Source organism: Rhinolophus ferrumequinum, chromosome 13 (genome assembly GCF_004115265.2).
Source record: "Rhinolophus ferrumequinum isolate MPI-CBG mRhiFer1 chromosome 13, mRhiFer1_v1.p, whole genome shotgun sequence".
NCBI classification, from domain to species: domain Eukaryota; kingdom Metazoa; phylum Chordata; class Mammalia; order Chiroptera; family Rhinolophidae; genus Rhinolophus; species Rhinolophus ferrumequinum.
Genome location: NC_046296.1, coordinates 41,323,378 through 41,349,597, shown reverse-complemented (window position 1 = coordinate 41,349,597; position 26,220 = coordinate 41,323,378). Strand labels below are relative to the sequence as shown.

Sequence of the window (26,220 nt, the reverse complement as noted above, 5' to 3'; positions counted from 1 at the left end):
CCATGTAATCTATACTTAATATAATAATGTAGGTGGGTACTATCCAGTAATATTTATAAAGACTAACCAGCTATTCCAAAAGTAAGAGAAATAATTCACCAATACATTCAACAAAGCAATGACCTATGTTTTTTTCCCCCCAAAATATTACATTACCACAAAAATGTTTTTTCAGTTACTCATGGGTTAGAGAACTCCCTGGTACTGTGCAAATATATATTTACCAGTGAATACAGTGCTACTTTGAATCACATGCTTTTATAATTCATAATGACTAGCTGTCCCCCTTTTTCAAGGACCATGTATAGCAAACCCTTAGAGCTTAATATGATTCCATGGCCGAGGGTTTGTTACTTTTCCCACAATTAGTTTTTTTGTTTGTTTGCTTGTTTTTACTTTATCAGCATGGCTTATTAATTTTCGCTCATATTATATTTCTGCTATTCCCTGCTTCTCATTTCACAACTGCATTTTAAATGAGTATAAGTAAGTTGATGTGATTATCAGATGACTAAACCATTAGGGTTTCCAGACAGGGTGCTTATTAGGTTTTCTTCTTACCATTTGTGAAGGCTTGTCTACGCCCATATTTTCACTCTCAGAGCCTTATAAGAGAAAAACATCCCTCAGTTATTCTGAGTGACTTGTTCTAAGCTCACATTCAGGCTACAATTTGAGACACTGTGGAACAGCTTTGAATACTTTAGAGGGGAGAAGGGTTTTTCCCAGTTGTCTGTCACATTGTTGTTAAGTACAGAAATATGTAGGTAGATATCAAGAACTTGACTAATTTGCTTCTGGATATTCACTTTTAGTTTACTGCTTAGGAAGAACATTTTCTATATAAGAATTCATTTATTTAAAAAATGTATTGGGCAGTTACCATATGCCAGGCAATGGGCTGAGAGATTAAAATGTGGGAAGGCACAGTGGCAGGGCTGGACTGGCAGGAAGGTGAGGAAGAATGAATACCTATGTTTGTGGGGCACTGACTGAGCGCATGTCTGATGTCCCCAGTTTTCTTGATGAAGATTATGCCAGAAACAAAGTTATTTACCGGGCGCGGGGAAGCATTGACAGTAATCATTCAGGGAAGTGGGACACCGTACCCAAGGAAACGTAGGATTGATGAATTACTGAGGGCCCATCTGACTATAGTGATTTGAGTTCATATTGGTTATTTTTCTTTAATGTCTTCAGATGCCCAGAAATAGGAGCAGATAATTTACATTGTAGTGGTGTGAGGATAGTGATTTTTGCCTAACATTTTATTATGTAAATTTTCAAATATGTAGAAAACGCAGAAGAATTTTACAGTGCTTACCCCTATTCTATCACCTACATTCTACAATTAACATTTTACTTGCTTTAGACATATTTATCAAGGTGATGATTTAAAATCAATGTTTTATGATAGGCATTTTCAAACATATGTGAAAGTACAAGGAATAATAGAACGAATCCTCAGACAGTCATCACCCAGTTTCTACAGTTATTAACTATGGTTACTGTTACTTCCTCTAACACCCACCACCCTTGCCCCCCACCATAACTTTCTCTTTCCACACTCTCCACCAGGTTATTTAAAAGCAAATGGAGATGAAATTTTGTTGGGTGGGTTTGTCAGAAGCATAGGGATGCAACATAATCACAGGCCTTAGAATAAGAGTTCTTTGGTGATCAAACACAAGTTCCAAGATTGGTGGAGAAGGAAGAGAGGCCGGGCGGGAACCGGTAAACTGGAATAAAATGGGAGGATTAGGGCACTCAAAGTTCTGAATGAAGTTAAGAATTGAGTGGTGTGAGTAAGGCGAGAAAGAGGTGGGAGGAGGTTGAGATGGGAGAGTAGAATGCAAATTTCAGAAGTGGAGCAGTTCCCAGGGAAGAAGAAAGGATAAGGTGTGGCCGAGCCGATGGATGGTGAAAATGGAGGGATCGCAAAGGTTATTGGACATGAAGAGAACAAGGAACTGGGAGTTAAGGATGTAGAGAGGCAGTGCAGCAAAGAGCTAGGGCAAGAGCATGGGGGAAAATCCTGACTCTGACCCTTGCCACTGTGTGACCTTGAATATGTTTCTTACAGGCTCTGTGCCTTAGCGCCCTCATTTGCACAGTGGGGGGAATAATAGTGCCAATGTCCCAGGTTGTTGGGGGGATTCAGTGAATTATTTCAGCAGGTAAGGTTCTTTAGAACAGTGGCTGGCACATCATAAACACTTCAAAAATGCTAGCTATTATTGCCACAAGAGTTTCACAAGGCTGGTGGCGGGATTTGTGGTAGAGAAGGCTACAGGCGTGAGAATATAGGAGAGGAAGGAAGACCATGGGAGCTTATGTTTCGTGTGATTGACAAAGGCTAATCAGGATATGATACACTGTTTGTCTTCAAAGTTTCAAACAGAACTGATAAGAAGTATCGTTGTTATGGATGCAAGGCAAAATATTATTCTTTGAATTATTCAGTTTGCCAAAGACTTGAGGTTTGAGATTGCCTTTAAATCTTCATGAGGGTTCTTCTGGTGTGATTTGTTTTTTTATGAGTTTTTCAGAGGAAGTCACTTTTAAGAACTCCTAATGTAATCAGATTTACAAATGAAGATAGACTGCGTTTTTAAAACACAAAGTTTTTGCAGCGAATTGGCAGAGGTCTTCATTAATTTTCAGTTCTTCAAAAGTACACATTGTTCTGTTTTAAAGATAAATCATTTCAAAATAATGCTCTCTACAGCCAGATGCCTTATATTCCAGTTTTGATGAGACTTCTTTTTGGAGTTTGTTGAAAAGGAGAAAACAAACAAACAAACAAAAAAACTGCATAACACAAACTATTTAAAACTTGCAGGATATTTGTCAGTAATATATGTTTCTAAATTTAATTAAACTGAAACATGTCTTGCCAAATGAAACATTTTTTTGTTTTTTTCTCAAGCAACATTCTAAATCCTTCAATCTGAGATGGTTGAGTTGTTTGCTTAAACCATAGCTCTGAAAGCCCAAAAGCTGGCTGTGTTTGTGGGTTTAAATGAAACATGTGTTTTACTTCTCCTTCTGCATAGTGAGGAAGGAAGCATTTATTGAGTAACTACTATTATCCTTTATTTACATTTTTCTCCTTTGGTTGTCACGATAGCCCAATGAGGTGTACAGTAATCCCATGTTACCCACAGAAGCTGAGAGCTTAAGTCAGTTGCGTGAGGACGTCCATCTGGTACATGGTAGAACTGGAATTTAACCCTTGGTCCATTGGACCTCAAAACCCAGGCCTTTTCTACTATAGTGACTTGCCTACTGGAAAATCGATAGAGGCAATCATTTGTATTCTCGTGCATTACTATCAGAACAGTCCATTTCAATGTACGTCATCGTAGGGGTCCTGCAAAATATGTGTGCCCCCCACCCTCACCTCCCACCCCTTCCCTAATGACCTCTCTCCTCGCTTGCTCAGTCTCCGACACACAGGTGGGCACACACATCTCATGGCCTTGGGACTTGCTGCTTTCTTTACCCAGAGTGTCCTTCTTTCAGATGACTGCGTAGCTCATCTGCCTCTTTTGGGGCTTGACTCGATCAATGTCAGCGAGACCTTCCTGAGCGTCTTATTTTAAGTTGTAAAACGCACCCCTCTCTTCCCCCAAGCACTTCCTTCTCCTTTCCTGCTTCACTTGCATCCTTAATACTTATTACCATGGGCAGGCATGACGAACAGAATGTTGGGTTTTAGTTTTACCTGGCTAGTATCTTGGTTTCCAGGTGCTGGGCCTCTCCAGATTGAGCCCACTCTAACTACGGCAGGAGAGGGTCTAGTCTCAAGGCAGAAGTTGGCAGGGCTACCAGGGTAGTGGGATTATAGGGCAAGCTCAAGCAAGCACCCCACATACTAGGTCTGGGGCACCAGGGCTTGTTGTAAATCTCCTCCCTGGCGGGAATGGGGTTCTTGGTGTTTTTCTAGTCTTGAGGGTATAGTTGGGACTGACTGGCAAATGTCTTCCATGCCTGTACCTGGGCAGGACTGGGGCAGGAGGGAAGCCACAGTAAGGATCTTCAAAAAGCCACCAAATGATGAAAAACCTATAATACTCAGTCAAAATTGTGGTAAAATATCTTCCATCAAAAATGCTTAGAAAGTCAAGAGCTAGATTCAAATTCTGTCCCAGTCACTTAACATAGTTCCTGACATATAGGAAGTACTAAATATATAATATTAGCTTTGAATATCATTTTATTATTTTGTAAAAATCCTTCTAAAGAAGACATCAAATTCATTTTGAAGGAATGAAAACTTCTACATTTTGCAAATCACTAGAATGTTTAGGTTTTAACCTTCACATTGCTAAGGTAGGGTGTTAACCCAGAGAACCACAAGGTTATCAGAAAACTAGGACATATGGAAATGATGAAATATACTTGTGAAATTGGCATCTTGTTTTATCCATCTTTGAATCCTCAGTCCCAGGTGTAGTACTTGATACATAGCAAACATTTATTAAATGTTTAACGATGAACACTAAAGCAAAACATACCACGCTACCGCTGTAACAGGTAAATCTTTCACAGCATCTGGACAGTCTAGTTGGATTATCACTTATACCCTGAGCAAACTGGATACCTGCAGCTTCCAATAGAGTATATATGCTATATTTTAAGGTATCAAAGTTCTGAGCTACATTTTTAATTCCTTGAAATATGTTTTCAGGTGAAACATGGCTACTCCAAGAGAGTCTGGTGTACACTTCTGGGAAAAACATTATATTATTTCCGCAGTCAAGAAGATAAGGTATGTATGTATTTTTAATAGGTAACTAGAGAAATGTTTTGTTTGTTACGTGTTAAAAAATTTTTTTCCCTATCACTCGTCAGTTGCTAGCTAAAACTTTAGAATTTTTGATAAGGTTGAAATTTTGCATAAAATTTATTACTGAGGTAATCCTATACCTACAAGAGTCTTGGTTCTTAATTATAAGTCTTAGCAACTTTTGATTAATGCATTTTTTTTTTCCTGAAAGAGAAAACTCTTCCTATACTCCACTCCCAACTATCAATTTCTCATACTTTCCAGGTCTGACAGACGAAATAAGGTTGAATGAAGGGAACAGCAAGCTAGAAAGAAGGTCTGGGGAGGGAAAAGAATCTAGTCCTGTCCCAGGCCCTCAAATCCCTAGATAACTACGTATCTATCCATCCATCTACCTATTTTTTTCCCTGTTTATTCATTTTTTTAACTAGTCTCCTAGAGAGACTTGAGTTATCTATCGTCACTTTCAGAATAAAAAGATGGTATATCTTCCAAAGGTGAAATGTATGCCCCATTATTATTATGGATACTCCATGTCACCTTTGGGTTACTGGAACTATAAAAATTGACCCAACCTGGGCCAAGAATACTCACATAAAATACTGATCCACAAAATAGTAGCCTGTGACTGATGACTGGGTTTATGAGGCTAAAGTTCTTTGTACAGTGACCCCATGGGTCAAGTAGTATTTCTCTGTTCCATATGCACTCTCAGTTCTGAGTAACTGTATTTCAGATACCAGTGTTGTCAGTATTGCTTGGGGGATGGGAGTGAACACAGGGCAGCCATTAAAAATGATGTCTTTGAAATAATGTGGGAAAATGCGCATATAAAAATGCTGCATGAATAAGCACACCATAAAACTATACATTCAGTATAATCCCAGCTAAATTATAAGTCAGTAAAATAGAAGCTATTCTGTGTATTCTAGGTATAAGCATTTTAATATGGAATTAGGGACATACATAACTTTTTAAAAAGTTGGGGGAATACAGGTCAGGGAAGCTGCCATTGGAGGCCTGAGAAGCCTACACTGAAGATCTGAACCCAGAGCACTGAGGCAGCTGGTCCTGAGTTTACCAGGAAGCAGGCCTCTGTGACTCTCACATCAGCCCAGGTACCTGACAGCAACTGTCTCAGGAGCACGATGACTTCTCTTTCCCATTTCATGCAAATTGTCTCACAGGCAAACTAACTCAGAACCATACAGAAAGGGGATTCTGACAAATATAGTTCCCAACTTCTCATCTGCAATTACGGGTGACTTTGAAAGAGAGTGGTTAGGATGCTGAGTTTATAATTCTCAGTCTGGCATATCCATGTAAAAATCTATTCATAACAGGAAGATCTATGCATAACAGGAAGATCAGAAAGAACTATACAAAAATGTTGAGTAATTATCTGTGATGGTAGAATTATGGATGATGATTTTTTTCCTTCTTTATTTTGATACTTCCCATACTTACTAAGTTTCTATAATAAGCATGTGCTTTATAAATAGAAAATAATTTAAAGTTTGCCAAGACTCCATCTTAAATGTTCCCACTCATAATAATTATTATTATCTAATAAAAATGGATAGCATTGGTCACAGAAGAAATAAGTCAGAAGAATACAGATAGATGAGTAGAAATCCATCATAATTACTGGAAAAGTACTGAGAATGCATGTGAATTAGTATAGGCCTACTTCATTTTGTGCTATAGTTATTTCAGAAACAATCTGCTTTTAATCTGTATCAGTGTCGTTTGTTTTATTCAGTCAAAATATTTAAAAGCACTAACTAGATCTATTCACTGTGTATGGAGCTATGGTGAATTCTTTGGTAAAATGAACAGTCATCTTTAAATATTGGGGTGGACAGAACCTTGATTTTTATATGATTAGATATGCCTAAAGCACATAATTGTCATGTATTATTATAGCATAATTAATTTTCTTTATCCTATTTTTAAAGCTTGCTTTTTATTAGTGACTTTCTGCCCTAATATTTTGCTTTTGTTTTACTACCTTCTTCTGAAAGTATAGATGAGTTAATTTTGCATTTTTCCTTCCGAAATAAATTTTCTTCATGCAGTGCTCAGAGTAGTGCTTTGCACATAGTAACTCCTCAGAAAATAATTGTTATAAATTTAATGGGGAAAAGACATGTTTTTCATGAAAGACAACACATTAATTAAATGAATTAATTTTTTACTATTAGTCAGCTGCTAGGCAGATAATATTGCATTTTAGATAAGACATCCAGATGAGACCTCACTGAGAAGCTGACATTTTAATTAGGTCATGAACTAAGCAAAAGAGCAGCTATGTGGATATTTCTGGCCAGACCATTCCAGGCAGAGGGAACAATAAGTGCAAAGGCCCTGAGTCAGAAGCATGGCTGGTGTGTTTGAGGAATAGTGAGAGGGTCAGAGTGACTGGCCTGGAGTCCATTAGGAAGAGAATCATAAGAGATGAGATCAGAGATGTAATGGACTAAATCACATGGGGCCTTATCATAGTAAAGGCTTTGACTTTTACTCCAACTAAGATGAGAAGAAGCCTTTGGACATTTTTGAGCAGAGAAGTGACATGATCTAACTTATGTCTAAAATGAACTCCAGCAGCAATCGGAAGGGAATAAGGAGGAGAATAGTTGGGAAGGCTGTTCTAGTAATCTAGATGAGAGATGATTGTGGTTTGTGGTGGCAGAGGAGTGTGAGAAATGACCAGATTTGGGGTATATTCTGAAAGTCTTGCTGACAAGATTTGCAGACTGAAAAGGTATGGGAGACGAGAGAAAGAACAGGTCAGTAATTATGCCGAGGTTTTTGGCCAAAATAGCTAGAAAGATAAAGTTGCCAACAGCTGAGATGGGGAAGGCTGTGCAGAGCAGGATGTAGGGGATGCTATCAGACATCTAAGTAGAAATACTGAGTCTGGAATTATAAATGTAGATGTAGCTAATACAAGCTGGCTAAAGCCATGAACTTGGATGAGTTCACACATGTGAATGTAGATGGAAAAAGAGTCTAAGCACTGAACTCTGGGCCTGAACATGAAAATGTACGATGGTAAGTGTCCTTGGTAGAATGAATGTTTTCAGACTGCAATTGCAAACCTGATAAGATATTTTAGAAGCTGTAAATCTGAAGCACACCGTATGTTTTCTAGGAATAAATATACTTAAATAAAGCAAAAGTTTTAAATAAATATTCAACACAGCAGATATAATTGTTTTTGTCAATAAACAACTAGGTAAAATTAAATATAAATCAGTTTTATATTTATATTAACCCTTAAGTTGAGATGGATGAAATCATGGCATTGTTTTGTGATATACTATGTGTACATATGTTAATAAATACCCTCAGAACACCGCTTGTTTATTGGGGTTTACGGTGATAGTTAATCACACTTCTTTGCACCAGTTATTTAAACTTGTTATTTTTTCTGTGAATACTATTGAGGCTATGTCTATACTTGTCATTTTGAGCTAATACCTTAATCAAATCAATTCTATAAGGAAAAAAAGTCAAATGAATATTTTGACTGAGTTACATAATTGCTTGACTAGGTAAACTACCTTCTTGCTTTTTTTCACAAAAGTTAAATGTCTAGTATTCAAATTGTTTTTTTTATATTACCATTGCACATTTTGGTTGTGACCACTGGTTTCTCAACAATGTGGAAATGCAATGTCTTTAGGCATTCATTAAAAAAAAGGTATGCTTTATCTATAGATGCAATACAATCCCTATAAAATACCAATGGCATTTTTCACAGAACTAGAACAAATAATCCTAAAATGTATATGGTACTGTAAAAGACCCCGAATAGTCAGGGTAGTCTTAAGAAAGGAAAACAAAGTCGGTGGTATTACACTACCTGATATCAAACTATACTACAAGGATATAGTAATCAAAACCTTCTTACACCATATACAAGAATAAACTCAAAATGGATTAAAGACTTAAATGTAAGACCCCAAACCATAAAACTCCTAGAAGAAAACAAAGGCAGTAAACTCTCCGACATTGCTCTTAGTAATATTTGTTCTAATATATCTCCTTGGGCAAGGGAAACAAAAGAAAAAATAAACAAATGGAACTATATCAAACTAGAAAGTACACAGAAAAGGAAATCATTAAGAAAATGAAAAGATAACCTACTGAATGGGAGAAGATATTAGCCAATGATATATCTGACAAGTGATTAATTTCCAAAATTTATAAAGAACTCATACAACTCAACACCAATAACACAAACAATCCAATTAAAAAATTGGCAGAGAGAGATCCAAGATGGCCGAGTAGATCAACACTGTGCCTGCTTCCTTTCATGAACAAATTAAAATTACAACTAAATTAGAGAACAGTCAACCTGGAGAACCATCTGAAGTCTGGCTGAACAGAAGTTTTATAACTAAAGATATAAATAAGAAGCCACGCCGAGACTGGTAGAAGGGGCAGAGAGCCAAAACTGGCTAACTGCAAACCTCCGTGTGGCGGGTGAGAACCAGGAGGGATATCTCAGCTGTAGAGGTTCCCCCCAGAACAGTGAAGGACTCTAGCCCCACACCGGCCTCCCCAGTCCAGAGTACTGGTACCAGGAAGAAGAGCCCCTTTTCTGGCTGTGAAAAACAGTGGGGATTCCGACTATCCAAGTGGGAGGAAGGCTGCAGGAAACCCAAGCATCCTCTTAAAGGGCTTGTGCACAGACTCGCTCACTCCCAGGCACCGACCTTGGACTCCAGCGGAGGGACAGTAACTCAGGAAGGTGTTGGAAACCTACAGAAGTCAGACTGAGTTGCGTTGCTTTGGTTTGAGCACTGGAGGACAGTTGCCATTTTCCTGTGAGGAGGTCCTCCTCCCATACAGCTGACAGGTGAAAGCCATCTTTCCTGTGTTGAGCCCACCCCCACATGGACAAGTCTGAATCTGATTGGTCTGGTGAGCTCCGAAGACCCGCCCTGCTGACTCACTGGGACCCCACCCCACACTACTCCCCCAATGCCCGAGGCACTTTTTCCAAAAGCAGCCAGCCCCACCTGCATTGCACTCTTTCGTGGAAAACTGTCAGAGTCTTACAGACCCCAGGTAGGTGGTGACTGGCCTCGGTGTGCTCTGAGACTTTTGCTGAGTAGCTTCAGGCTCTGCACTGGCGCCAAACCAGAATTTACATTAACCTGGTGACCACAACTCTTCCCACTCTAGTGGCTCCCTGAGACCCTGCCTCACCCAACTTGTGTATTGTTCGAGGCTTTATCGGTGGCCAAACCTTAAGGGAGTTGGCAAGTAGCAGCAGGACTGAAGTTGTCCTGGCATATGGTGGAGCTATCCTAGCCACAGTACTGGTGGCAGATGTCCTGGGTTCGCAGCGTGGCCTCTTCAATGTGCCTGCAACTTTAGCACAGGCAGTGAACAACCATGGATTGCTTTGTAGCTCCTACCAGGTAGTCCCTGCCTGGTCACATGCAGTGGATGACCTGGGCCTGCAACAGAGCCCCATGCAAGAGGCCCCAAAATCAACATACTTGGAGATTGGCTTCAGACAACAGCAGAGCACCACCCAATTGGCACACACAAAGGGTGGTCTCAGTAGGCACCAGAGCCTGCTGGGGCAAATCCCACTCAGTGGGGTAAGCTCCCTGCACAGAAGCCTGTAAGCTGTGACATGGCCAAACCCCACAGCCAATCATCCCGAGGGTCAGTCCCACTCACTGACGTGCCAATGATAACCAAGGCTCAACTATCACAGGAGGAAACACACACAACTCACACAAAGGACACTCCTGGAGCACTCAGAGCAGGTGACTAGGGAGACTGTGCCACTGGCCCCCAAAGGGCACCTACTACCTAAGGCCACCTGGCCCAAACTGAGAGACATAACAGATCTACCTAATACACAGAAACAAACAAATAGGCAGCCAATAGGAAGCAAAAAAAAAAAAAAAAAAAAATACATCCCAAATGAAAGAACAGGAGAAACCTCCAGAAAAAGAACTAAACAAAATAGAGGCAAGCAACCTACCAGATATAGAGTTCAAAACAATGGCTATAAAGCACAGGGAATATAGTCAATAATATGGTAATAACTATGTATAATGCCAGGTGGGTACTAGTCTAGTCAGGGGTATCATTTCGTAAATTATACAAATGTCTAACCACTATGCTGTACACCTGAAATTAATATAAAATAAAATTAACTGTAATATAAAATAATATCAACTGTAATTGAAAAATTTAAAAAGCCAGGAAAAAAGTGAAGGGGAATAAGAGGTCCAAATTTCCAGGTATGAAACAAATAAGTCATGGGGATGTAATGTACAGCATAGGGAATATAGTCAATAATATTGTGATAACATGGTATGGTGTCAGATGGTTGCTGGACTATGGTGATCGCTTCTTTAGGTATATAAATGTTGGATAACTATGGTGTACACTTGAAAATAATACAGTATTGCATGTTAGCTATATTTTAATAAAAGTGTTTTTTTAAAAAAAATAAAATAAATTGGAAAAATTGGGCAGAGGACCTGAATAGACATTTCTCCAAGGAGGACATACAGATGGCCAATAGACATATGAAAAGATGCTAAATATCACTAATCATCAGAAAATGCAATGAGATGTCACCTCACAGCTGTCAGAATGGCTATCACCAATTAATTAAAAAACAAGTGTTGGTGAGGCTGCAGAGAAAAAGGAACTCTCATGCACTGTTGTGGGATTGCAAATTGGTGCAGTCATGATGGAAGATGGTTTGGAAATTCCTCAAAAAATTAAAAATAGAACTAACTTATGACCCAGCAATTCCACATCTGTGTATTTATCTGAAGAAATCAAAAACAAGACTTCTAAAAGATATATGTATCCCTATGTTCATCACAGTATTATTTACAATAGCCAAGTAATGAAAGCAGCATAAGTGCCCATCAGTAGATGATTAGATAAAAAAGATGTGGTACATATATACAATGGAATATATTCAGCCATGAAAAATGAAATCTTACCATTTGCAACATCACGGAAGAACCTGGAGAGTATTATGCTAAGTGAAATAAAATCAGAGAAAGACAAATACCATGTGATTTCTCTTACATGTGGAATGTAAAGAACAAAATAAATTAACAAACAAAACAGAAACAAACTTATAGATGCAGAGAAGAAACTGATGGCTGCCAGACGGGAGGGAGTTTGGGGGACTGGGTGAAAAAAGTGAAGGCATTAAGAAATACAGATTGCTAGTTTCAGAATGGTCACAGAGATGTAAAGTGCAGCGTAGGAAATATAGTCAATAATATTGTAATAACTATGTATGGTGCCAGGGGGTGCTAGACTTGTCAGGAGGATCACTTCATCAATTATATAAATGTCTCACTACTATACTGCACACCTGAAGCTAATATAAAGTAGTATTTAATGTCAACTATAATTGAAGAATAAAAAAAAGAAAATAACAAAAAAATAAAAAGGTATGCTTTAAAAAGAATGAAAGGAATATGAAAGATTTTACTAGGAAAAGATTTAGAAAGTGCCTTCCTCACAATTACTAACATTTACTTTAGTTTCCTTTAGGTCAGATCAAACTCTGGGAGGCTAAAGTTGAAGAGGTTGACAGATCTTGTGATTCAGATGAAGATTATGAAGCCAGTGGGAGGAGTTTGTTATCCACACATTACACCATTGTGATCCACCCCAAAGACCAAGGGCCAACTTACCTCCTAATTGGATCCAAGCATGAAAAGGTATGTAAGGCCTTATTGGTTGATTTAGAATGACGTAGATTAATGTCATTAAGTACTGGTAATAATTTTCAAATCATTTTTATGGAAACAAGGAAGCAAACTTGGCTGAGGACTTTCAGCTCTATTTTCAGATTCTTTGTATCACTGGAAATGAGCCTTGTTCAAATGTGAACGTGTCATTTTTCAATTCTATTGATAAAAGTGGTCAAGGCTGAAATTAGTGCATGAAGGTATAGGACAAAGGAACCTTATGTTCAAAATGTGGATCTCTCACACTGGGGGGTAAATTTAAAGCCTCCATCTTACATTTTGACTCATTTTCAACAAAATTTTGGTTTAGGTAAAATTGAAAAATGTGTTTTATATATATTACAATTATATATATAGCAATATATAAAAATATAAAAGTTAGTGTAATATAAAAGTATATAAATTAATTTGTGTTAAAAAAGGCATCATAAATTAATGGGGAAGTAATGGACTATTCAATACATGGTATTATGTGTGTCATATATATTGAGGAGATTAGCTAATCTCAAACAAAACATTAATTTTGTTTGTCATATCACAAATATAGCAAAATAATTTGCAGATGAATGTAAAGAGTTAAATGAAATTATTTTTAAAGGAGCCTTTGTCTGATCTCTGAATAGAAAGTACTTTCTTTAAAAAAAAGGCAATGTAGGAATCACAGTAAAAATGGTTGATAGATTTGACTACAAAAAAATGAAATACTTCTTTATGTCATATAAAATCATAAATATAACTAAAAGGAACATATAAAAAATGTTTAATGACTACTGTATTTTTAACACATAAACAGCGTTTATGAAATATTCCTTCTTTTTTAAGACTGAATAATACTCCATTGTATGTATATACCACATTTTCTTTATCCACTCATTTGTCAATGGACATTTAGGTTGCTTCCATGTCTTGACTATTATGAATAATGTTACAATAAATGTGAGAGTGCATATATCTCTTCAAAATTCTGATTTCAATTCCTTTGGATATATACCCAGAAGTAGAATTGCTAGATCATATGCTAGTTCTATTCTTAGTTTTTTGAGTACCCTCCATACTGTTTTCAATAGTGGCTGCAACAATTTATATTACCACTAACAGTGTACAAGGGTTCCCTTTTCTCCACATCTTCACCAGCGTTTATCTTTTGCTTTTTTTGATAAAAGCCATTCTAATGGGTGTGAGGTGATACCTTATTATGGTTTTGATTTACACTTCCTGATGGTTAGTCATGTTGAGCATCCTTCATAAATTTGTTGGCCATTTGTATGTGTTCTTTAGAGAAATGTCTATTCAGTTCCTTTGCCCATTTTTTAATTAGATTATTTGTGGGGGTTTTTGTGTGTGTGTTTGATTTTTTTTTTACTATTGAGTTGTTAAGAGTTCCTTATGTATTTGGGATATTAACCCTTTATTGAATAAATGGATTGCAGATGTTTTTCTCCCATTTCATAAGTTGCCTTTTCATTTGATTGATTGTTTCCTTTGTTGTGCAGCAGCTTTTTAGTTTGATGTAATCCCACTTGTCTATTTTTGTTTTGTTCCCTGTGCTTTTGATGTCATATCTAAAAAATCATTGCCAAGTTCAATGTCCAGAAGCTTAAGTCCCTCTGTTTTCTTCTAGGAGTTTTATAGTTTTATGTTCAAGTCTTTATTTCATTTTGAGCTGATTTTTGTGGATGGTGTAAGATAAGGGTTCAATTTCATTCTTTTGCATGCAGATGTCCAATTTTCTCGACACTGTCGAAGAGATTATCCTTTCCCCATCGTGTATTCTTGGCATCCTTGTCAAAGATCAGTTGACCATATATGTGTGGGTTTATTTCTGTGCTCTCTATTCTGTTTCATTGGCTTATGTGTCTTTTTTTATGCCAGCACCAAATGGTTTGATTACTGTAGCTCTGTAATATATTTTGAATCAGGAAGTGTAATGTCCCAACTTTGTTTTTCTTGCTCAAAATTGCTTTGGCTATTTGGGTTCTTTTGTGGTTCCACAGGAATTTTAGGGTTGTTTTTTTTCTATTTCTGTAAAAATGTCAGTGGGAATTTGATAGGGATTGCATTAAATCCATAGATGCTTTGGGTAATATGGACATTTTAACAATATTAACTCTTCCAATCCATGAACACTGGTTGTCTTTCCATTTAATTTTGTCTGCTTTAATTTCTTTCATCAGTGTTTTATAGTTTTCAGTGTATAAGTCTTTCACCTCCTTGTTTAAGTTTATTCCTCATTATTTTATTCTTTTTGATGCTATTGTAAATGGGATTGTTTTCTTGATTTCCTTTTTTGGATAATTCGATGTTAGTGTATAGAAATGCAACTGACTTGTATAGAAATGCAACTGACTTTTATACATTGATTTTGTATCCTGCAACTTTGCTTTTATTAATGCTAACAATGTGTTGGTGGAATCTGTAGAGTTTTCTACACATAAGATCATGTCATCTGCAAACAGATAATTTTACTTCCTCTTTTCCAAGTTAGATGCCCTTTATTTCTGTTTTTTGCCCTATTGCTATGGCTGGTACTTCCAGTGCTATGTAGAATAGAAGTGTCAAGAATAGGCATCTTTGTCTTGTTCCAGATCTTAAAGGAAAAGCTTTCAGTTTTTTACCATTGAGTATGATGTTAGCTGTGGGCTTTGCTTATATCGCCTTTATTGTGTTGTAGTAAGTTTGTTTTCAATATTATTTTCTTTCAAGTTTCTGGATTTCCTCAGCATTTTGTATATGTTATTTGTATGTATTGGGAGTCAGGTTTTAAACTTGATAGAATTTATGGTATTTCTTAAAGGAATACTCACTGGTTGTATTTATTCTAGTGTCTTAACATCATATTACTTTCCTCAATTTTACCATGCTTTTCTGAGAAACATCTATACAAAGTAATAAAAATGTGAACCGTGGGGAAGGGTATTATGAGCACAATTCAAGTGAGTCTGCTTCAGAACTCTTTGACTAAGTGGCTTTTAGTTACTATTTAAAAATTAAAGTTTTTGTGTTTCTTTTTTAGTGTCAAAGTTTTCTACTGTTTATGCAAGTTGGTTTTTTTGTAATTCATCAAAAATTATATCTTGGTTAACATCTTTATTAATATTTTTTAAGGACACTTGGCTTTATCATCTGACTGTTGCAGCTGGAAGTAACAGTGTAAATGTTGGATCCGAATTTGAACAACTGGTTTGCAAATTACTGAATATTGAAGGGGAACCTTGTAAGTTTATAAAATATAAGGCTTTATGGTTTATGAAATGGACCCTAACCCCCTGTAGTCTAATGGAGTTTTCACTTTGTGGTTCCTGTTTCTCTGCAGTGTACCCACCTTTTCATTGTCTTTGCTTGTCATGGGCTAGGATTCTCATTGTGGTTGTTAGGCTCCAGGGACACCATCATTCCAAGATATGCCATGTCCTGTGATACCTCTGCCTTTGCTCACATTACTCCTCTGTCTGAAATGCCCCCCTTCCTTCACATTCCTCACCAACCTGATACAAATCCTACCGACCTTAGGAGCTCCCCCAGCCAGCCCATTCCAGCTCAGGATCTGGCTCGTAAAAGGTATTTAATACATGTTAAAATTATGTCCCAATGCACTTTGCCATTTAACTCTTTTACGGCATTTATTGCTTTGCATCTTAATGATTTTTTATGGCCAAGGTTTCCCCATTGAGAATCTAGATTCTATGTTATGTTTTACCTAATTGCAGAGATCACACTTTATTTTCAGTATCCAGCATAGGAATTTCATAAATGTTGATTTTTAAGAATATATTCAAGTTCCTCTGTATCATTCTATCTCCTCCTACTTTGCCTTCTCCTTTCTAGATCTTTCTTCTCTCCTCATGTATAGTCATCTCCCTATCTGAATGTTTAGCAGATTTAAGCAACATAATAGTGCCCTGGTAGATACTTTTCAGCCAGGACTCTTAGGACCAAACTCTTCTAGATTTAATTTATCCAAAGCAGAAACATGAGAATCCCACTGGCCTGGAAAATGAAGTAACATAATGTTGCCAAAGGTTTTTTCATGACCTTTATGACTTAAAGTAGTGAGTCAGGCCTGAATGAGCTAATTTCTAACGGGTTAGTAAACGGGAGGCCAAAATAAGTGATCCTTTCTGTTTTCTATTCATATTTTTCTGTATTTAGCCTCTCAGATATGGAGACATCCTACACTGTGTCACAGCAAGGAAGGAATCGTTTCCCCTCTGACAACACTACCTTCTGAAGCTCTACAGACAGAGGCTATTAAATTATTTAAGGTAAAATTTTGTATGGAGTTGTATGTTGTAAAATTTTTTTAATTGGAAAAAATAAATAATTTAGGTTAGAAAGTTTTAGTCTTTCCAAGAAAATTCAAAATGTGATTATTATTATTAAGAAAATCCACTGCAATAAAGTTAGGTGAATTTCATTTGATTTTTTTGAGTAAGGATTTGGGATTTACTGAAATAAACTATGTATGGTTTGGGCAATGTGAAACAGTATCAGAAGAGTCATTTCGCCATTAACCTCTCAAGTGGAAGGATTTCACACGTCACACCAACCTCAGTGTTGGGAGAGGGTTCAACATCCTTCTGCTTCTCCAATGCTACCCTCAAATTCTTATCATTCAACTTCTAGTAGAAATCCCTGAGCACTTGAAACTTGTCATTCAACTATATCACTCTTTATCCAGCCATCTTTGTCATCAATCAGTTTCTGGTAACTCTTCAAATTTCATTAAGGATTTTGGCTTCCAACTCACATCCTTTCTGTCTACGTCAAATCTTACCAGTATGCTGAATGACTATTATTACTTGCCACACCAATGCCATGGTCTTGAGATTCCTGACTTTCTTAATACGAGTAAGCTTCACCTCTAGTCTGCTTCACCTTCCCATTCACCACGTCCACACCCTGACGTCACCATTCCTTGCAAGTACACCACCTCTAAAAGTTTAAATTCTCATATCTCTTTCTTTAACTATATTCTCTTAGCCTACAAGCTCTCTTATTTTCTTACTCTTCCATTTTTCATCCTCACTAAGACCTCTGTTTTGAGCCATTTATTTATTTAATTTTTTTTTTGAAATCGAAAGAGTGTGGTAAAAATCGAAAGAGCAAGGAAGCTTTTCTTCCTTCTTATTCAGCCTAGATTACTTTCATTAGTACTCATAGTTCCTTGGGACCCAAAATTCCATGCATTCTTCACCCAAACCTCAACCTAGATCAATGCTGCTGTCTTGTCTGCTGCCACGTTAATCAATCTGCACAGCTAGAGAACATTAAACAACCGTGTGGACTGGAGCCCATATAAATCTGTGGTCTTCATTCCTCAGAGCCAACTCTCTCTCCTTTTGCTTCTTTGGTCACATTCACCCTCAAACTCCCCACTCAATTGTGTTCCTTATAACAACTTAGCTTCTATTTCATTGAGAAAATTAGAGGGCATCGGACATGAACACCTCAAACCTCTCTCCCCAACAGACATTATTTCATCTGTATCTCCTCCATTCCTTCAGTCTCCAAATACATTGTACCTTCTATGGCTTCAGGTCTCGACTCCACACCAGAACCTTGGTACTTCATTTTCCCTTAGTCTCTTAGAGTCTCAGTTTTTGTCTTTCTTTTGGCTGCTTCTTGCCTACATTCCTCTCCTCTCAAAAAAATCATCTGGGGCCGGCCCGGTGTCTCAGGCGGTTAGAGTTCCGTGCTCCTAACTCCGAAGGCTGTCGGTTCGACTCCCACATGGGCCAGTGGGCTCTCAACACAAGGTTGCCAGTTCAACTCCTGGAGTCCCGCAAGGGATGGTGGGTAGTGCCCCCTGCAACTAAGATTGAACACAGCACCTTGAGCTGAGCTGCTGCTGAGCTCCCAGATGGCTCAGTTGGTTGGAGTGTGTCCTCTCAACCACAAGGTTGCCAGTTCAACTCCCACAAGGGATGGTGGGCTGTGCCCCCTGAAACTAGAAAACTGCAACTCGTCCTGGAGCTGAGCTGCTCCCTCCACATTTAAGACTGAAAGGACAACAACTTGAAGCTGAACGGCACCCTGCACAACTAAGATTGAAAGGATAACAACTTGACTTGGAAAAAGGCCTGGAAGTACACACTGTTCCCCAATAAAGTCCTGTTCCCCTTCCCCAATAAAAAAAATCTAAAAAAAAACCTTATCTGTTTCTTACATAATACTAAGGAATTATTGTTAATTTGGGTGGGGGTGCTATGACCTGGTGGTTATGGGGAAAAAAATCTTTATCAATTGGAGGTCTATACTGAAGTATTTTTTGGTAAAATAACATGATAACATTAAAATATTCCAGAATAAAAAGTACAGTGGGGATTGAATGAAAAAAGTTTGGCGAAATGCTAATAATTGTTGACACTTGGTGATGAGTACATAAAATTAATCATTATACTATTCTCTGTACTTTTGTTCATGTTTTAAAATTACCATAATGCAACATTTTTAATAACCCACCCGTAGAATACACAAACACTGAAAGCAAGAAAGACTCTATGCAAATATATTTGAAAATTGGGATGAAGTAATCAACATTATAACAAAATATAGAGGGCCTAACTTGATTCCACGGAAGAATGAAAATTTAAACTGAGAATCTATTAAACTTTATAAGTGTAGATAATTTCAATGCTGTTTAAACTGTCACAAGGCATAGAAAAGAAGGAATTTCCCAAATTCTGTTTTTTACTTTTACTTTTTATTTTGGAAAATTTCAAATATATATGAATAGAGAAAATATTATGAGGTCCAAGGTACTCATCACCCAGCTCCACAGTCATCAGCACATGGCCGATTTTGTTTTATTCTCCCCATCCACACTGGATTATTTTGAAGCAATTCTCAATCATCATATCACCAGATTCTTTTTGTGACGTGAGTATTACTTTGATACCAAACCCCGGAAATGATTATACAAACACAGCATTTTGTGCAAAAACTAATAAAACGTTAGTGCACAGAATCCAGCATCATATTATAAGAATACTAAATAGTGACTAAAGGAGATTTGTTTCAGGAAATCAAGGATGGCTAAATATTAGGATATCTATTAATATTATTAATTATTAAGTAGACAGTCATCTCTATAGATTCAGAAGAGGCATTTGACATATTTTAACTTCCATAAAATAGTGATGGGTACTTCCTTAATATAATAAGATTTAATGGTGGAAATCTTTTCATATTAAGTATTTCATGTAATGCTTTGGCAGCAACGCTTTAAGTTAGAGAGTAAATTTATTTGCTAATATTCTGTCCTCAGAAGAGACAAAGACTACTTACTATAAAACAACACAATGATTAAAGCCAACCATTGGTGTTTATGAATACTTCCCTTTAATCATTCTTCATAGATATTTATTTAATCATATTTTAAATCCGTTCATTCATGAAACATTTACTCTGTCACTTTATGCTGTGTGAAGAATCCAAAGATATATAATTCAGAGTCCCTGTCTTTATGAAGTTTATAGTCTGGAGGACAAGAGTTCACTAATGTCCCATATATCCTTAAAAATGAATGCATATTCTGTTCTTGGGTGGAGTTTTCTATGTCATTTAGGTTAAGGTGGTTGATAGTGTTGTTCAAGTTTTCTAAATCAGTACTGATTTTCTATTTGTTCTCTCAATTACTGAGAAAGGGGTATTGAAATCTCCCACTATAACTATGCATTTGGCTAGTTCTCCTTGCAGTCCTGTCAGCTTTTGCTCCATATATTTTGAAGCTCTGTTATTCAGTACATAATCATTTAGGATTGTTATATCCTCTGGATGAACTGACCTCTTTATTATTATAAAATGGCCCTCTTTATCTCTGGCAGAATTCCTTGCTCTGAAATCTACTTTGTCTGATATTAACGTAGCTACTCGCACTTCTTTTGATTAGTGTTATCATAATATATTTTCATCCTTTTAAACAAAAACTGTTGCTAAGAAGACAATTGATGTAATTCATACAGAGTAAATCTAATCATTTCTTACCTTGAGGCTTTTTTTTTTCCTTCATTCAGACCTGCCAGCTTTTTATAAATGCTGCAGTTGACTCCCCTGCAATTGATTACCACATATCTCTAGCCCAGAGTGCTTTGCAAATCTGTCTGACACATCCTGAGCTACAGAATGAAATTTTCTGTCAGCTCATTAAACAGACAAGACGGAGACAGCCACAGAATCAACCAGGACCATTGCAGGTATATAGTGATACATATACATGCAATTTTAAATGATGTTGTCCTAATTGTAAGAATGACGCATATTCAATAGAGACATTTGCAAAATACAGAAAGTAGGAAAAGGAAAAATAGCTATAATATTTTGATGTGTATCCTTTCAGTTTATGTATATATATGTATATATATATATGTTTTTATAGAAATGTATATGTGCGTATATTTATACATTTTCATAGTTTTTCACATCACTAGGGTTACAGTGTGCATACTAATATTTTAAAACTATAGAGCAATCATTTCCCCTGTGTTCTTCAACATTCCTCAAAATATTAATGATTGCATTAATATCAATTACTATACATTTAGGTTTATTATTTTCCTATAATAAATACCTCTACAGTAGACATCTTTGCAAAGGAAAAGTAAAAATCATATTGCCTAAAGATAATCTCTGTTAATATTTGCATACTTGCCCCTTATTTATATATATCTGTGTGGGTAGATTGATTTTTGTTTTGGAGCACATGATTTTTTACTGTTTTTTATTTATCCTTTCTCAAAGCCACTTATATTTCAATGAAGGAGTAAATACATAAATAAACAAAAAAGGAGCAATGTCCCTAAGTCTTTGAGTGTGATGTCAAAAAGGACTGCCAGTATCTACGTATCTTTTGGTACCTCAGTTGTAGACAACGGTATACATAACTAGATGGGTTATGAATCTGACCCAAGGTGGAGTTTTTATGTTTAGAGTATTATACATGCTCTAAGCAAGCAGATAATGTATTTGTGGACAAAACAAAAACGTTTTGGGGTCAAGAAAGATTATCATCCCTTTAGTCTTCCCACTTCTGTCAGTCACACCGTTCTTACGTGGATCTGACTGCCATATGATGTCTAACCTATGCTGCTTCTCTTTGCCCAGGCCTGGCAACTCTTGGCGCTATGTGTGGGGCTCTTCCTTCCTCATCACCCTTTCCTGTGGCTCCTCAGGCTTCACCTAAAGAGGAATGCAGATTCCAGGTGTGTAGAAAACTAGCCAGCTGACCCATTTATGTGACCTCTTAGTCTGCAATAAGTCATAAGTATTTAGTGACCTGCCTGGTACATTTATGGAAGAATGTGTGAAACAAATGTGGGTACAGGAAACCTTTGGTTATCATTTTTGTGGAACTTGGAAAATATTTCCTTTGTTATGATAAATCTCATGGAAGATTGCAGTGAAAGCTTAAAATGTGGCAAAGAATATTTTTTAATGAAAAGTCTATGTACAATTCAAGTATGAATGACTTATTAGTTATTGTTATAGCAGCAACTATTTTGTTTCCTTAGTTTTCCGTATTACTGTTTTTCTCCACATTGAATTCTTTTATGTGGAAAATTTCCCTGATTGTCTTCCCTGCTTTTATCCTTGTGTGTATCTGAATTACTTCAGAATTTTTATTCCCTTGAAAAATACATTTAAAATCCAATTGTCACAATAGCTTTCTTACATTGGTACCCAGGACACCCAGCCAACGGGTTATCAGGGTCATTTTGTCCAAGAGGTTCGTGTTAGGTTGCTCAAATAGACTAGCACTAAAACAATCAAACAAACAAGCACAATTAAACAAAAAACAACTTTGAAGCAGTAGAAAAATATTTTGTAGTTCCTAATATAGTTTAGGGACTATGATCAATGTCATGTGATTTCAGTTGCAGTTAGTGACAAATCACGCAAAGGGTGACATGTTAAAGTCTGCCTAGAAGACACTTGAATACAAATATATTTAGAGGTGTTAACAATCTTCCTTTATTAACGGAACAAAAATTATACATAAAAATGAGGTCAAATAAGATTTCTATCCAGCTGTTACATTTATTTACTCCCATGTTTTGTTTAAAGCTTAACACTTTAAGACATGCATGTTTTCTAAGATAAAGAAGGAAAATATATTTTTATTTCTGTTTAAAGATATTTTGTTACCTTGTTTAGCAGTCAAGCACTAACTTCCAAATAGAACTCTGCTACCTCGTGTGTTTTTTACATTATCCTATACTATTCTTTATACAATTCTTTTCTTTATCTTTGTGGACACAATTATTATATATTGACTATATAATGGCTGGTAATATAAAATTTATCTTGTGACTGTAATAATATGATAAAAATGAAGGATGCTTTGTGGGGAAGTTTGATTCCGTCAGTGGCAAAAGTAAGGAAACTAGAACAAGAACTAATGTCACTGACCTAAGCAAATAAAGCAGCATTGATGTGTCTACATCTAAGGCACTGCCTGCAAAGGATAAGAAGATCAATAAAGCATAGCCCCTGTCATCACTGTGAGGCGACGCACATGTAAAGAGCCAATAATACATGGAAAAATGCCCTGAAGCGTCGATATCAAGAGTATATTAGGGCAGGGGTGGCCGGTTAGCTCAGTTGGTTAGAGCTTGGTACTAATAACACCAAGGTTGCCGGCTCGCTCCCCACATGGGCCACTATGAGCTGTGCACTCCTTACGAAAAAAAGAAAAAGTATACTAGGGGTAGTTTGGTTGTGTGTTTTTTTTATTTTCCCAAAAGAGTCCTTATCATTTAGAGATTTCTTTCATTTGAGTTTTCCCGGAAGCAGTCCCTGAGATAAGGATTTGAATGGAGGTAGTTTATTTGGGAGGTACAGTAAATACCAGTAGGAGGTAGTATTATGGGCTGGATTGGGACCCCACCCCAGCGCCCCAAAAAAAGTGTAAAAAAAAGCTAAAATTTGAGAAAAGTTACAGAGGTTTAATATTACATTCAAAAAGAAAAGTTACTGTCAAAATTAGCATAATACAGTGTAGTAATGTACACCCAGGAAAGCTTTCTTAATGGTTATATATAATCTATTTTAGGCTGTCTTAATTAAATTTATCCTTAGGCTTTATCTTAAGTTTTGTATTATAGGACAGAATTTGGAAAATATGCCATTTATTGCCAGCGATGTGTAGAAAGAACACAACAAAATGGAGATCGAGAAGCAAGACCCTCAAGAATGGAAATTCTTTCAACCCTTCTTCGAAATCCTTATCATCATTCTTTGCCCTTCAGTATCCCCGTGCACTTCATGAACGGCATATATCAGGTAGGTTAGACTTCGTACTCTGAAGAAAACATGCTGAGCTTAGAGTCCTAAGTGTTACCTCTGGGCAACAAGGAAGTGAGACTGTCTACCTACCTATGTCAGCAGCTGGCAATGATAAACATGCAAAATATATTAAATCTTTTTATCAGAACAGCTGAGTTTTGAAACAGTTTTCCTAAAAAGAATTCACACTAAAAACAAATCCATATTGAACCAAATAAGGGAGGAGTTTCACTGCTATTACAATTCTGATGGAGATAAACAAAAATACTTTGGTTTGAAGACACCAGTGCACCTGCTACTGAGGAAATAATAGCTAACATTGGGTGTGTACAAGTTCAGTCTCTTTAAAGTCTCCAAATCTCTGAAATTGTCTGGGAAAACTTATCCAGGCCCTCCCAACTCTCAGACCTAGATGCTCACTTATTAACTGAAGCAACCATGTTCCAAAGCTAGCAATTAGTCTTGTAGCCATCAGTCTTTTATCGCGGAATTCAGATACTTAACTGCTTATTCAAGAATCAAACATTAAATGCATAAAAGTCCATTTGTTTAAGTGCATTTCTTGTTGTTGTTTTTTTCATGTGCTTACAGATTATATATGGTACTGTAGTTCTTGGTTTGCTTTTAATCGATAGGCACAATATCTCTGCAAGATGTTTACAGCTGTCAAATGATCTTACTTTGAATTCATGTCAATTCGCTGCCGAAATTTATGAATTCTTACAGCAAGCTAACGACTAAGATGACATTAATTTTCTCCAGTTGCACTTTGGGGGGAAAAAAGTTAAAGCACCTACATAAATATATGTTACATTAATCACGCATCAAGTATGTCTGGTTTTCCCCCTGGAAATCTAAGTTGGAAGTGTACATACTTTTTATTAACAGAACAACTTTGTTATTTCTGTTTAGGTAGTTGGATTTGATGCATCCACCACAGTGGAAGAATTTTTGAATACTTTGAACCAGGATACAGGAATGAGGAAGCCTGCACAGTCTGGTTTTGCACTGTTTACTGACGATCCTTCTGGCAGAGATTTAGACCATTGTCTTCAAGGAAACATCAAGGTAATACCAAGTCCTTTGAAGGAGGCACAGGCACACCCTGCAAACAGCAAAGAAACTACGCTTTGCTATTTGCAACAAGTTTAGTTCAGGAGTTTTCAAAAAATTTAAGCAATCTAATCTTCACAATAAAAAAAAAAATAAACTTGCAGGATTTTTTTGAAGCCATAGGATTCTTAATATACAATCTGCACACACACATATTCCATGTTAAAGAGAGAAAAATAATAATAGTAAGCATACCCTAAATATTAAGGTAATAAAAGTGGAGGAGAAGCTCTAGCTCTGATAAAATTGCTTTCCATTTTATTCATTCACTGAGCAATATTTGTTGAACTACTTATTGTGTCCCAAGAGATGAACAGACCCTGTGGGGAATACAAAGAAGGATCAGAAATGGTCCCTGCCCACAGTGAACTTATACACAGAGCAGCCTTGTACACCGACAGCCTTAAACAAGAGTTGAAAGTGATAAATGTTTTAAGAGTGCTGTGAATATTCCACAAAGGGAGAGATTAAGTTCAGCATTGGAAATTAGGGAATCTGAACTGGACTTTGAAGAATGGGGAGGAAATGGACCTGTGGAAATAAAGAGGGATTTCCAGACATAGGGAAAAATCATGAGCAAAGACAGAAAACTGGAAAAATTTTAACAATCTCTTCTAGGTCATAGTAAAATAACTTTTATAAAGTTTCTAGGGATGGCAACAATTAGAAATGTAGAATTACAGAACCATAAGGAAGCTTAGAGAAACACTTTTGCAAATGAGGAAAGTGAGGCCCGGGGGGGGAAATGATTTACCCCAAATCGAACAGCTAGAGCCGGGTCTGGACCCTTTCCTTACTTGATGTGGTCCTTGATTGCTCTTGGGATTAAGTGCCTAGTTATGGGGTGAAGGTATTTCTATGATTTGGACATAAAAAATTGGGTCATAGTAGGGGAAGATCTAGACATATAAGTAATAGCTCTTAAGCTTAAAGCTCTGAAACATCAGTAACTCTCAAAGCCTAGCTCTACTTGCAAAACAACTGGTTGGGGCTCCGTGGGGTTCTACAGATTACTGTTAAAGACCAGGCTTAGTTCCCTAGGATAAACTTTAGTAGATATGGTTTCTCCCCACACCCCTTTGCCTATTTCTTCCATTGCATATTGAGAAATCTATGTAAATGAATGTCTCATTTTCTCCTCATCTCCAAATATATCCTGTTCGGTTCAACAAATCCAAATGTAAATTTTTGAGACAGACATTACTGGAGCAATATTGTTAATAATTAGTCAGGAAGATAAACCAGTATTTTTGGCTAACTTGAGCTAAG

The 26,220-nt window shown here is 36.8% G+C and overlaps 1 protein-coding gene across 5 annotated transcripts in view; it reads left to right on the top strand.

Moving 5' to 3' along the window:
* The window catches only part of PLEKHH2 (pleckstrin homology, MyTH4 and FERM domain containing H2), an 89,083-nt gene that overhangs the window by 45,236 nt on the left and 17,627 nt on the right, over window positions 1-26,220 (top strand). For all 5 annotated transcript variants that reach the window (XR_004424850.1, XM_033125225.1, XM_033125226.1 and 2 more), the window contains 8 exons: window positions 4,694-4,774; window positions 12,346-12,525; window positions 15,661-15,769; window positions 16,705-16,817; window positions 20,571-20,750; window positions 21,658-21,755; window positions 23,658-23,835; window positions 24,751-24,906. Coding sequence is in view for 4 of the 5 variants with exons in the window: in XM_033125225.1 (XP_032981116.1) it covers window positions 4,694-4,774; window positions 12,346-12,525; window positions 15,661-15,769; window positions 16,705-16,817; window positions 20,571-20,750; window positions 21,658-21,755; window positions 23,658-23,835; window positions 24,751-24,906 (1,095 nt within the window). In the remaining variant the exon portion in view is untranslated. The remainder of the gene's footprint in view (window positions 1-4,693; window positions 4,775-12,345; window positions 12,526-15,660; window positions 15,770-16,704; window positions 16,818-20,570; window positions 20,751-21,657; window positions 21,756-23,657; window positions 23,836-24,750; window positions 24,907-26,220) is intronic.